Raw genomic sequence first — 12,901 nt, forward strand, 5'->3', positions numbered from 1 at the left:
GAATCAATTCATCAAACAGACCCGGCCTTTGACCCGGCCGGTGCTGCTACACTTCCAAGACATTAGGATTTATCTTCTGGGAACAATAAACGTCTGACAATTCACGACAACCTGTACTTTATCTGTTACCTCTCGTGACAGGTCACTTAAAGCCACCTAGGACAGGCGATCACCAAAGTCAAAAGCATTTATCATCTTAGGACCATGATTGTCATCTTTAAAGCCAGACTGCTACAGTATGTTTAAAAAGAAATAATACATAAAAAGGTCCACAGAAGTATCCTTGTGTATGTTCGTTCATTCCTTTGTCCCTTCTCTTCAGCTCATCTTCTACTCTCCAAGGATCATTATTCAATATTTGGAACAAACCACAGAGCAACACAAAGCAATAATTAGTTTCTTTGTCCCCTTTATGTTGTCAATAACACCTCAGCCAATGATGTGGGGGGGGGGGGGGTGAATACAAATACCAACACCGCACACACACTTCTTCCAAGAGGCCAGTTCCAGACGGGCGCCTTTCTCTCCCTGCAGCAGTAGTGTGGCCATTGCACTGGCCTCATCCATCATTTCCAATGCAGTGCATCTAGCGCAGGGACACAAAGGGCCTTCCATTCAGACTTCTTCGAGCGTGAATACAGAGGCAAACACAAATTAAAGTGTGCGTGGTTAGACCGTCTGAATGCTGGTAAACGTGGTCGAGGGCGATAGGTCAACAGATCCAAGTGTAGAGTGAAAGAGAAAATCTACATCAGTATTTTTCCAGTATTTACATCTGCAAATTACTGGTAGCAGTAACAACAATTTACTGCATTTATTTCTAGAAAGAGTTATGTCAGAGATGTCCCATCAAAAAATACATAAAAGTACATTTCAAAAAGGGTTAACTAAAACTTGCCAAAATATCTGCGAACTTTCTGCAAAGATCCGGACTCATCAATGCTATTCATAAGTAACTAAATAAATAATACAGACACTGCTCATTCCTGTCTGAGGGCTGACACTGCTTAAATTAGATTAGGTCCCCCCAAAAAAAACACAAAACAAATTGCCAAGCTCAAAGGTGGACAAAAAGACACAATTTTTTTTATTTGACCAGGATTCCAGTTTTATTGTTTCACCATTCTGAGATGATAATTTAAGACATATCAAAAGACAGAAGAGGTCCAGGTAGACGCACAGTGAGAACCTCATCTTTCTAATAGCACAGACAGATTTGAAATGCTGCTTGGAGGACATAGGAGCATGGTAGACCCTAGTGAAATGTAAAGGATTTAGGTAACAATGTTAGAAGACACTGTTCATGCAAACAATTCAAGTCAACCTGCTTTTATGAGCGTACCGGTAGCAGCCTCAGACTTCTGTCAAAAATCAAGTAGAAATAATAAGCTGACTACACATCTAGTCTTGCTTAAACTCGCAGGTGCACAAATATAGGTTTTGGCATCAATGTATTCTGTCACACTTATTTTGTCACACTACAACGAAGAAAATAATGTCTCCTAAAAAGGTCACAGTTTCAGAGATTGTTTAAGCTGTACCGATGGAAGTAAACTGATGTAGTGAATTGATTTGGATGCACAGAGAGTTTATTTAATTTAAGGAGTGTAAAGCTTCAATTCACCACGAGATAGAGGCCAATCATCATTCGTCACGGAAGCACAGTGACACAAACATGTAAACTCAGTTTCTCTTTCAATCACTCCATCACACATTCATGCTTACATACACACCAAGGCTTCTGATGTTTCTTACTGGTCCTTGTCATGGTTGAGGGCTCGGTTAACAGCTGAAGGGAAAAAAAAGTACGTATAAATATTTTGCAAAACGATAATAAAGATTCAGAGATAACAGATTATTGTATTTGAATATGTGTTTGTACTGCGTGAATGGGTGAGGTGATGCACAACTTTGTCCGCTGTTGCTGCAGCATGTAGAGTATGTCAATGTGACTGTACTTGCATGTGAATTGTGGGTGTCTCACCCTCCTTTGTGACGGCGTCAGTGATGTTCTTAGCCCTGGCAGTAAGATCGCTGACCACATGGTCCACGGTAGCCTGGTGTTTCAGGAAAAATGGCCGGATCACACGCTTGTACAGGAGGTCAGAACCGTTCCACGTCACTGGAGCCATACACCATATCAGGAACACACACTGAAGAGAGAGCAAAGTGCAGATGTTAGACTGTTTGGTTCTTTTTTTTCATGTGATAAAAAACTGGGTTTCAGGTTGGCTTATGCCAATTTAACCTCACTTGCAGCACTTGGTTAGACATTTGTCTTCCACGATTGCATTTCTTCATTGAAATCAAATCATTTTAATGAAGGCCTTTAATGATTATGTGGCAATTATGCCGGAACAATTAGATAATGAGGTGACTTTTAATGGTCACAGCAGGACTTTATCATAATTAGGGGCACATACCATATATATGACACTCAAAGGCAAATTGGACAGAAATGATTAGAATTACTTTTACTGTACTGGTGACAAACCAAAGTATTTATTATAGATATTATGTCCAGTATATACTATGCTTTAGTATATATTGTTTGCAGTATACATGAAAATTCTTTTTCCAAACAACATTTATGTTGTTCTGCACCACATTTGCAACACAATTTGATACTTGTTTGTTTACCAGTATAGTCCTGCAGTAAATTACAATTTTGCAGCTGTGACCAGCTCCTCCATTTCGTTTGAACAATGCATTGCTGATCAGCCACAACATTAAGCACACCTGTGCAATTTAATGCAATCCAATACAGTGGCTCTGCCATGAATTCATGGTGTCTGAATGTGAACGTCTTCCTTTTATGACACAATTTGTCCACAAGAGTGCACTGTTGGCAAACTACGATGTTGAGAGCCCTGAATTCACTAACCCTTGTGATAGAACAGCGCGACTGACTTTGATTTCAGAGTTGTCAACTTCATACAGAGGTGCTTTTGAGCAAAAGTAGCTAACACACACACACACACACACACACACACACACACACACACACAGCAACAAATGCTGTGACTTATACAAAACACTTAAAGTAAAAGGGTCACCCTACCTTGCCAGCATAGTAAAAGGGAAACCAGAAGAGGAAAATGTCAGAGAAGGCCTCAACTATGCTGAAGAGTCCATAAACAACCCAGTAGGTCAGCCACTGTGTGTCATCCTCCTTAGAATTGCTTTCGATGGCCTTGATTCTAAGCAGAAAAGAAAACCATTTTGATTCGTCATTTACTTAGGTCAAAGCAGCAACAGTAGTGACTGCCCTGTAGGCCGCTATAAAAGGCATTTTACAGTGTAGGTAGCAGCAGTCTATGATAAGGCTTGGTGAAAAGGGTGAGTGCCTGTATTGTGTATGTGTGTCATTGCTGACATGATTTACATTCTTGCTGAATGCCAGTAGGCCAAGATATGAATCAAAGGTCTGTGGCAGTAATGGGTTTACAACAAGCAACAATGAGTCCATTAATAAGTGGGGAAAAGGACAAAAGACCCTTAAAAAGGGCCTTTGTCATTTTTTGCAGAACAGGAAAGGTGCTTGGTATCTTCTTTAGTACCACTGTCTTTGTACTGTTCAAAAAGGCATTCATAAGTTGAAAGGTACAGTAATATACAAGAAATATATATAAGACAAATCTGCCATAAAAAGATGGGTATTGTCTAAAGTTGGACACTTGTTAGTACAAAATTATCTCCAATGTCTCATTAAGTTCTCCTTACTGACAGTGCCACAGTGGAGGTCTAGTAACACAAAGACCAAAGAACTGGTAGGAAGAAATCCCTCCATGGCCAGAAAGGAGTGGACCAGTGACCAGTAAATCTTTCAAGTATTTTCTATGTATTTTTAATGTTTTAAATGCAAAAAGTCATACATACGAGAAATATGCTGGATAGATAAAGCCAATGAGGTTGCACAGCAGTGAGGCTCCATATCCAAACAGAAGATACAGCCCCACAAAACTCAGAGCACCTGCAGAGGGGGAGAAAGACAAGAAGCAGCACTGAGATGACAGCAGGAGGAGGGACAGGAAGAGGCGGGTAACATTATCCAGTTACTTGACTACAGTAACTTGACCACATTTGTTGACTGTGAACACTTTGCCTAATAGCAGGATGTGATAGCAGTACCGTGGCAGGATTTCAGGAGGAGCACTAAACCCAAGTCAAACACTCAATATCAAATCCAGCAGTGGAAGAGTTCACACACACACACACACACACACACACACACACACACACACACACACACACACACACACACACACACACACACACACACACACACACACACACACACACACACACACACACACACACACACACACACACACACACACACACACACACACACACACACACACACACACACACACACACACACACACCTGTTAAATACTCAAGCACATAAGAAATGTTACAAATGCCATCATGTTTACATAACTTAAAATTTCATGTGTATATTTTTATTAGTGTGTGCAATGTACGAAGCGATCTAAAGAGATGAGATATAGAATCTGCCCCAGTCACCACAACCAGGAAGTGGACTTGCAGCTGTGCTCACAAGTTGATCCATACAAATGAGAGCTTGGCCTTTGGAAAGGAGCAATGAGCACAAAATATCTCATGCAACATTTCATTATCTCCCCTTTCTGGTGTGGGTCAATCTACAGTGTGTACTTAAACTTGTGAGATATTATATAGACCTAAGTAGATTGTGACTGCTTCGAATAATTTCATGGAATTGAAAAAAAAAAAAATAACTGAAGCCCAAAGGTTATTGTTATGTTGGAGAGTCCAATCTTTAGCTAGAGATGGCTTTATTTACTGCTGGGAAAAAGCTGGTCCATTTATTTTTTGATTGTTTGTTTTTAAGAAACCTTTTCAAGCAGAAGCAGGATATGATGCTTTTATTTGTCATGATGAAGTGAATTTCTTTGGAATTTGAATTATTCAGAAAAACAAGCAGTTTCATGACACCGTGAGCTCTGGGCATTTACCCCCCTTTTTTGTTTTGCTATTTTCTGACAATTTGTAGCTGAAGCAATGTGTTAAAAAGAGAATAATTATAATAGTTGGATTTGCACTACTGTGAAATATACACATTCGGCAAACTTTTATGTAAATCCACACAATTCAATGCAAAGCAATAAAACTCTTAACTGCAAGTTTACTTTTATGATTCTTATGTTTCAACTTTGATAGAGGTGGTAAGGTCTATGTTCTATTAGCACTGAGGTCATAGTTGTGGTTCATGGTTAGGTAAGTGAACTGCATGGGCACATATCCAGCCATGTTAGGAAAAGCTAAACAATATAAAAGTTGTAATAGTATGCTAGATTTATACTTGAGGTGCAGTACTGAAATGCAAAGGAAAGTGTGAAAAATTGTCCCTCAAACAGAAAAAAGTCTGCAGGACAATTAGCTCTGTATGAGCTGAACTGCAACAATGCTTCTAAGAAGTTAACAACTTTGGCTGCATTGTGACTGTAATCCCTTAGAGGCTTAAACAGAGGCTTGCTGGTGACTTGGCACCAAGAAGAAAACACACTCCGGCCATTTGAGCCTTTAAACTAATAACTTCTTCCATTAGTAATTCACACGCACAGTTTTTCTTAGGTTATCCACCTATTTATAAAATTAGTATTTTTTTGCTTGTAATACTCAACAATGTTTAACCTCTTCAAAACCTTCACATGCCCATAAAAGCTTGTGTTCCAGAGGTAGTGTCTGAAGTAGCTTTGCCAAAAAGGACATGAGGAAAGACTGCATCACCCTCCAGTGTGCTGCAGATGCAGAATAATGTTGTACCTTTCAAATTTATGCAAACACCACTTGCAGATATAAAATGACATAAACCTAATAAAGCCTTACAGGATCCGAAGCACTAAAAGCCTTTTATACTGTTCTAACCATCAAATGCAGCCTGCTCTTTACATCTCATTTGTTTGTCCCAGCTCATACACAAATATCAGTACAATTCCCTGTCTGCTGAAGTCTCTTTCTAAACTGGTAGAACTGGATAAAATGAAAGACCCCAAAGAGACAACTGCTGTAGCTGTTGTAAGTGGACACCCTGGTCACATGGTAATAGCTTTACACAAAGGAAAATAACTAACTAAAGCTTTCACATGATTAGTGATGATTAAGAGTAATGATTTTTTTTTACTGTAAGAATACATCTGAAAACGTAAAAGCCACTGCAGGTCTGGTTCTGGGGAGTATGCAACTTCTTGACTTTTCTTAAAAAAAAAAAAAAGAACAAAGAAAGTGTTTTTTTCCCACTCTTCATTGAAAACATGTTTTACCAATAATAATAAAAAAACAATGGGGGGAAAAAGCCATTACACAGCTATGGAATTCAGTAATGCTCTATGTGACTCACACTACTTATTACAGGCTTGGATGAGTCATCAAGATAAAAATCAATGTCCTAACATTTATTCATCACTAAACACCATTAGTTCAGAGTGCAGTAGGTGAGGGGTTACAGCTGGTCCTAAAAGCATGACACCAACAAACAATGTCATTCAGTGTTTGGCAGCATACAAAGTATTGATGAGACCTCTGCTCCAGTCAGCATGTTAGTATTTACCGTCAGAGTCACACATATCAGCATAAACCTGAGATGTTTTTCAGCTTAACAGAGAACAGTTACACTGCTTAGTGTTACTTTGTGTGACTATCACACCTGTACCAAAGCAATGTACAACTTTATAGTGAGCCAACAGAAAAGTATTTCTTTCATGGAACCCATTATCAAGTACACATCAGTCCTCCTAACTCCTAATGCAGAAAAAAAAGTAAAGCCTAATGTAGACACTAACAGTTCAGCATGAAGGACAGGACACGGTGTGGTTTGTTTTTGAGCTGCCTGGCTCTACCTTGCTAAATGCAGGGCAGAGACCAACCATGTGGTATTTACATATAATCGTGAGTATTTGTTTTGCAATCCAGTTCGATGGTGCGTGGGACAGAAAAACTCACAAAAAACAGATGGAGAGCAAAGATCCGGCCTTTTTTATTTTTGTGATGTTCTACAGCTAATTCAAATGATCTGACACTAGGTAAACTTAGTGCATTGAAACACCCAGACTTGATAATAACTGTATTAATAAAAATATGTTTGCAGTAGTTTAGAATAAGGCTGCAACATGAAATAAACACGTTCTCCTAGTCTACACAGTTGTTTCGACGTTAAAACCCAAATACATAAAGATATTCAGTTTAATACAGGAGTTTTATCTGTTTTTATTCTACTTTTGGGTTTGCTGTAGTTTTGAAAGGTTAGGTAAATTATTACGTGCATGACATCATCAATGACATAACATAACGGCCTTTGAGGTTTTTTGGCTTTGAAGTTCACCCAATCAGTTGTCAAGGAAACAAGGCTGCGTTTGGCAGCATGCGTCTGTAGGACTGGATTTCGTGAGCAAAGACGATGTGGCTTTGAATGTAGGTCACCCTGGCAAACGCGCTTCCTGTAGCTGTGTGGCACGGAATCAAAGAAATGGCCTATTGACTTGCCTCTATGCAAACAAAGTCTGAATAACAGCCACAGGATAATTACTAGCGGAGCATGCAGATGAATAACCAGTCATCCTAGACTCTCCTGCCTTTGTGGTGTATATTCTCGGATGTGATAAAAATACCCCGGGGGGCAGCTGCTACTTTTAGCCGCGACCCTGCGATATTAGATGCAGTTTGATCAACAGCAATAGTTTGAAATAGGTGCGTGCAATGCGGATCATATAGCAGCTCTGATGTCGCTAGTGTCGCATACGAGTCGGACTTTGGAAACTTAGTTGAGCGGGAGAAGAGAATAAAATGTGGGCGCTCAGAGTTGCCACAGGGTAGGAAGCCACACAGCAGAGCCACAACTGAGTTCCAGCTGCAGTTTGAGTGACAGCACGTTGACAAGTTAGCAAACTTAATTTTTGAGGAGAAAACAAACCATACATGTTCCCCAGCATGTTAAAGTATGTTGCAGCATTAAAAGGCTTTCGGCCACGTCTTCTCTGTGTGAACGTACCCAAAGTGATATACTCTCTCTTCACTCCCGTTTTTTGCTCCAGCGTCGCCAACTGATCCGTGACAAAGTTCTTCTCGTGGAGCAAAGTCACGAAACGCTCCTTAAAGTGACTCATTTCCGGCCGTTCCAAAGAGCCTGTAGCCCACACAGCTGAAATGACGGTGTCCGTGCCGGCGCTTCAAATATTTCTAAGAAAACAGAGAGCTGTTGTACGAACCTTTGCTAGATAACTTGGCCGAAAAGTCGCCCGCTGGATGGCTGTCTGTTGACTCCGCGGAGCTACGGTGACAGTGGGGGGAGGAGTTTGGAAGCGGCCGCTAACCAATCACAGAGCTCCTGTCAGCGGCTAACGGCTACCTCACCAGGTGCTTGCAGGAAGAGCTGAAGGTAATTTCTTGCCATTGATAAAATAAAAGAGAAGTGCGGTTCAAAATCGCACATGAATATTGCTGCAAGCTTCGTGAAAACATGAAGACAAAATACAACCTCTCTTAATAAACGCTCTAATACTTAAATATCCTGGAGAAAGTTTTAAACTAATCAAACTATCATAGCATTAAGTTGGAGGCTAAAGTCACCTTCCAAAACTGTACATTTCATATAACCTATACACATCTTCCAGACCCATCTATATTGATTTACTGTAAAAATAATATTCTCTGAACTTAATGTTGAATATTAAAAAATGTTTAATCCTTTAATCCTTTTTTGTTACATACACTATAATGTGTGTATAAGGATTCATTTAAGATTGTATGGCTTTTTCAGCCTTTGCTTGATAGTAAGCTGTAGGGAGCAGACAAAACATGAGGGTATGAGAGACTCACAGTTGGTCTGTGGATGTTGTGGTTATGTGTCATGTGCTGTAACCATTCATACCATGGTACTCTCCTGTAGAGCTTTTTTTTTTTTTTTTTTTTTTTTTTTGTTATAGTGGTAGATGAAGTATTTAGATCCTTTTCTGTAAATGCACGAAAGAAAAACTGAAACACATCTGTAGATGCTGTATGAAAAGCGATCACCTGATCTACAGCAAATGCAATTCAATTCAATTCAACTTTATTTATATAGCGCCAATTCAGAACATAGTCATCTCAAGGCACTTTACAGAATAAAGTCAAGAGTTTGAAGATGTTCAGAGAGAACCCAACAATTCCCCCTTGAACAAGCCCTAGGCAACAGTGGAGAGGAAAAACTCCCTTTAACGGAAGAAACCTCCAGCAGAACCAGGCTCAGGTTGGGCAGCCATCTGCCTGGACCGGTTGGGGTGAGTGAAAAGTGGAGAGAGAAAAGAAAAAGCAATAAAAGCAACGACAAAACGTCGGGCAGGTTTGTAGGACCAGTAGCTGCACACAGCTTCAAAGCCCGGGGACACCTGCATAGAGGGACAGCGAGAGGGAGACAAAGTCTAATGTGCCTCTGTGATTGAAGTGGTATGTGATTAACAAAACAACCTTACTTCGCAGTCCTTTTAGTAGGTATTCTAGGTAGGTACTTTTACTTATTTAATGGAAGTATTATTGTTTTTGTGTCATTGACCATGTTGACTTAAAATGTTTGAACTCTGAAGTTATTTGTTGAGACACCTTAATTTAATAGGGCCTAAAAATTACAGATGTTCTCTGCAGACCATATCACATTCTGAAATAAAGTCAGGCACTGAGTTAAGCTTGCATTCATGGTTTTCTTTTAATGTATCATTAGGTTATTTTATATCATAACTCAACACTTTATATAAACTAATTTACACGGAAAAAGCTCAGACCTGAATACAACCCAGAAGCTGTTGTGAACTGTAGCTGCCAGCAGAGGGCAACCAGCATCTATCTAAGAGCAGAAGAAGCTAAGGGGAACTTTGCAGAGACACAAAACCGCAGACACGTGGAACAAAAAGTCTAAAGTTACGTCAAGTCACCATGGAAATTTAGCTGACTCTTAATCTACTTTATCCCTCCCTTTCAGTTTCACAAAGACAAATGTTCCCAAATGTATTTTGCATGATTTTATGCATAATTATTTCTCAGAGTTTAGGTTCTTAGACCACAGAGAGTCTGGACGGTCTTCAAACACTGCAACTGAAGAACTGAATCAAAAAGATCTTAGTTTTTTAAACTTATATTTTATGTTATTTGTTCAATATAACCTAATCTTATCCTATCTTAGTTTTTGCCTAAAATGTAGCCTCAGATATTGTCTTGTTTGTTTGCCTCCAGTTTTCTGACTTATTGGACAAATAAAAGTCTGTTAGTCTATGCATTAAACTGATTCCACTTACATTAAACACCATGAGTTAAGGTTACAAAAGTAATAAGAATCAGAGTGGGCATAAGGGGATTCTGAAAAAACTACTACACTTTGAATATAAACATTTCAAGCAGTATTTCTCCTGATGTTGTGTGTCCCACGTCGTCTTCAGTGCATTGAGAGCAGAGAAAACTTTTCCAAACATAGAGAGAGGCTATGCATCCTCATCTGATCACAGATTATGCGACTGGGATTAAGGTATGTTCTGTTATCAACATCTGGACATATATAAAAGCTCCTGATAAACTACAATATGTGAAAAGCTGGAATCAGGAACACCGGCTCGTTTTAGTGGCAATGGAAGCAGCGCTGACTTTACTTTGATCATCAGTGGAGTTCAGGCTAAAGATGCAGCAGATTATTGCTGTCAGAGCAGCAGGTTTGTTCCTCCCTGCTTCCACCAGACAGAGCTCCTGTTCTCAACCTCAGTCAACTCCTACAAATGTACAAGATTACGGAAAGAGAAGTTAAGCTAAAATGTACATTTTCGGACCAAGAATTATTTGTTTGAGGCTTCCACAGTTGGCTGCGTTTCTCAGCTTTAAGGCACAGTTAGTTTTCATGTAAGTGATTTAAAAACTTAATAAAAACATAAAAAATTCATCTCTATTATAGCTGTGTTGTGTGATTGTTGGGAAACCTAAGAATATTATATTCACTCAGACTTTATAGTACACGGCCTCTGTTTTAAAATATACTTAATTTTTTGTAATGTTACACTGAAGCATCTGGATTAACAGTTTGATGATTAACAGTTTGATGTACATGACCATGAAAAGGATACGTTGTTGTGAACCTGAGCTGCCAGTAGGAGGCAGTCAGCATCTACTTATCAGAAGTTGGAAAACAACTTTGAAAAGACATAAACTGCAGTGAATAAAAGAAATGAAGAGCTCAAATGTTTTAGACACACTTCCTCAAGTCACTGAGATGAATCCAACTTTACCTAATTCCTCCCTCTCAGTTTCATAAACACAGATGTGCTCAGATGTATTTGCATGACTTTCATGCACTGTTGCTCCTCAGTTTAAGTTCTGTCACAGAGACTCTGAACTGTTTTCATGCTCTCACTCTCACCAATAACTGTGATGGTCATGTTGGTTTTTCTGAGTCACAGTGAGAAATATTTAACATTTGGTATAAATTTGTCATATCTGGCTTTTAATAATTTCAGACTTATGAAAATCTAAATAGTTGAATATAATGAAATATTTAATTTCAGAATCTTCTGCCAACAATTTGCTGTATCAGTCTGTCCATCTTGGAGACAGTTACCATCAGCTCCACAAAAATTTCACATTTGGCTGCTGGGATCAGTTGGTACCGTCAGAAACCTGGGCAGGCTCCTACATTTCTTATTTATTGGATGCCGAGTAGTTTTAGAGGAACAGGGTCAACTCCATCAACAATCAGTATCAGTAGATCTGCTTCTTACTACACTCTATGCTGGAGAGTATCACTGTCTAGAGCACCATAGTGGTGGAGTGTTCACACAGGGATTCAGAGTCGTACAAAAATCTCCTTCAGGTTGAATTAAAAACAGCCCATTGTAGGTGTAAAGAGACAATGAAATTACTGGTCCACAACACAAGAGTCAACCACAATGAATCTAGATAAAATTAAAACCAGCTCATACATGCATTCCCACATAGATTGATACATTTTTTGTATATCAAGATATGGTGAACAGTATGTGCAAGAAAAGTGTTCAATGCAATCTGATAAACAAAAGAAACAGAAAACATCAGATTTATCATTGTAAAGTTTGAAAGTTCAAATGATTTAATATTTTCTATTGGAAGGTGATGAAGTAATGCAGCCATGTTGATTAGTATGATAGAAAGCACTGGAAGGGTTAAGTTTGTGTTTATCATAATCAAAATAAGATAAATAAATAAAAAGCATGGACACATAATTGACTGATTTATTATGGGAACAAAACCCTACTGTATAGTATCTATACCAAAAAGAAATTTACACCTTATCAATACAAAAACTGAACTTTTTATTTCATTGTTTTCTTTTCTTTTATTAGAATCACAGATGGTGTAAATCCAAGCAGTATGTTTCCTGGTTTGTGTCCCACGTTGTCTTCAGTGTGTTGACAGCAGAGAAATCATTTCCATAGAGTGGAGGCTTTGCATCGTCAGCTGATCCTCCAGTGAACTGAGAAGGTTTATAGTCCTGGGAGTTCAACACTGCAGGACTCAGATCTGTCAGTCAACACAGCAGAAACCACAACCACCATGACTCTCATCACCATCCTCATCTGGATGCTGCTCTGCTGCTGCTTTACAGGTTCATTCACTCAGCAACATTTCAAACATGATGTGCTGCTTTTCTCTCATTTATTTCTGATGATAAATGAAGGATTTGTTTTTGTCTGTAGGATGCAGCGGTCAGGTGACTGTGACTCAGCCTCCAGTAAAGACTTTTACTGCAGGATCCACTGTCACTATGAGCTGTAAAGTCAACCAAGCTGTTTATGTAGATAGTGATAGAGATGAGTATATTTTCTGGTATCAGCAGAAATCTGGACAACCTCCAAAGCTCCTGATAAGATAT

The 12,901-nt window shown here is 39.1% G+C and overlaps 1 protein-coding gene across 6 annotated transcripts; it reads right to left on the minus strand.

The window, feature by feature from the left end:
- Positions 1 to 1,057: 1,057 nt before the first annotated feature.
- On the minus strand, positions 1,058 to 8,308 carry zgc:101744 (Receptor expression-enhancing protein 6-like). Of its 6 annotated transcripts, none has more exons than XR_010911015.1 (6): positions 8,033 to 8,308; positions 3,880 to 3,973; positions 3,062 to 3,200; positions 1,963 to 2,153; positions 1,726 to 1,789; positions 1,058 to 1,255 (listed from the first exon to the last, which is right to left on the minus strand). XR_010911015.1 is itself a non-coding variant. In XM_067479528.1 (6 exons), exons 1-5 carry the CDS (start codon positions 8,145 to 8,147, stop codon positions 1,783 to 1,785), a joined length of 546 nt encoding a protein of 181 aa, XP_067335629.1. In that variant the 5' UTR covers positions 8,148 to 8,308; the 3' UTR covers positions 1,058 to 1,255; positions 1,734 to 1,782. The 6 variants fall into 6 exon arrangements, 5 of the variants coding, with proteins under 5 accessions (XP_067335629.1, XP_067335626.1, XP_067335627.1 ...); XM_067479528.1 differs by having other exon boundaries at positions 1,734 to 1,789; XM_067479525.1 differs by having other exon boundaries at positions 1,734 to 1,789; positions 1,985 to 2,153; positions 8,033 to 8,307.
- Positions 8,309 to 12,901: the final 4,593 nt, after the last annotated feature.

This window comes from Channa argus, chromosome 16 (assembly GCF_033026475.1).
Source record: "Channa argus isolate prfri chromosome 16, Channa argus male v1.0, whole genome shotgun sequence".
In the NCBI taxonomy this organism is placed as follows: Eukaryota; Metazoa; Chordata; class Actinopteri; order Anabantiformes; family Channidae; genus Channa; species Channa argus.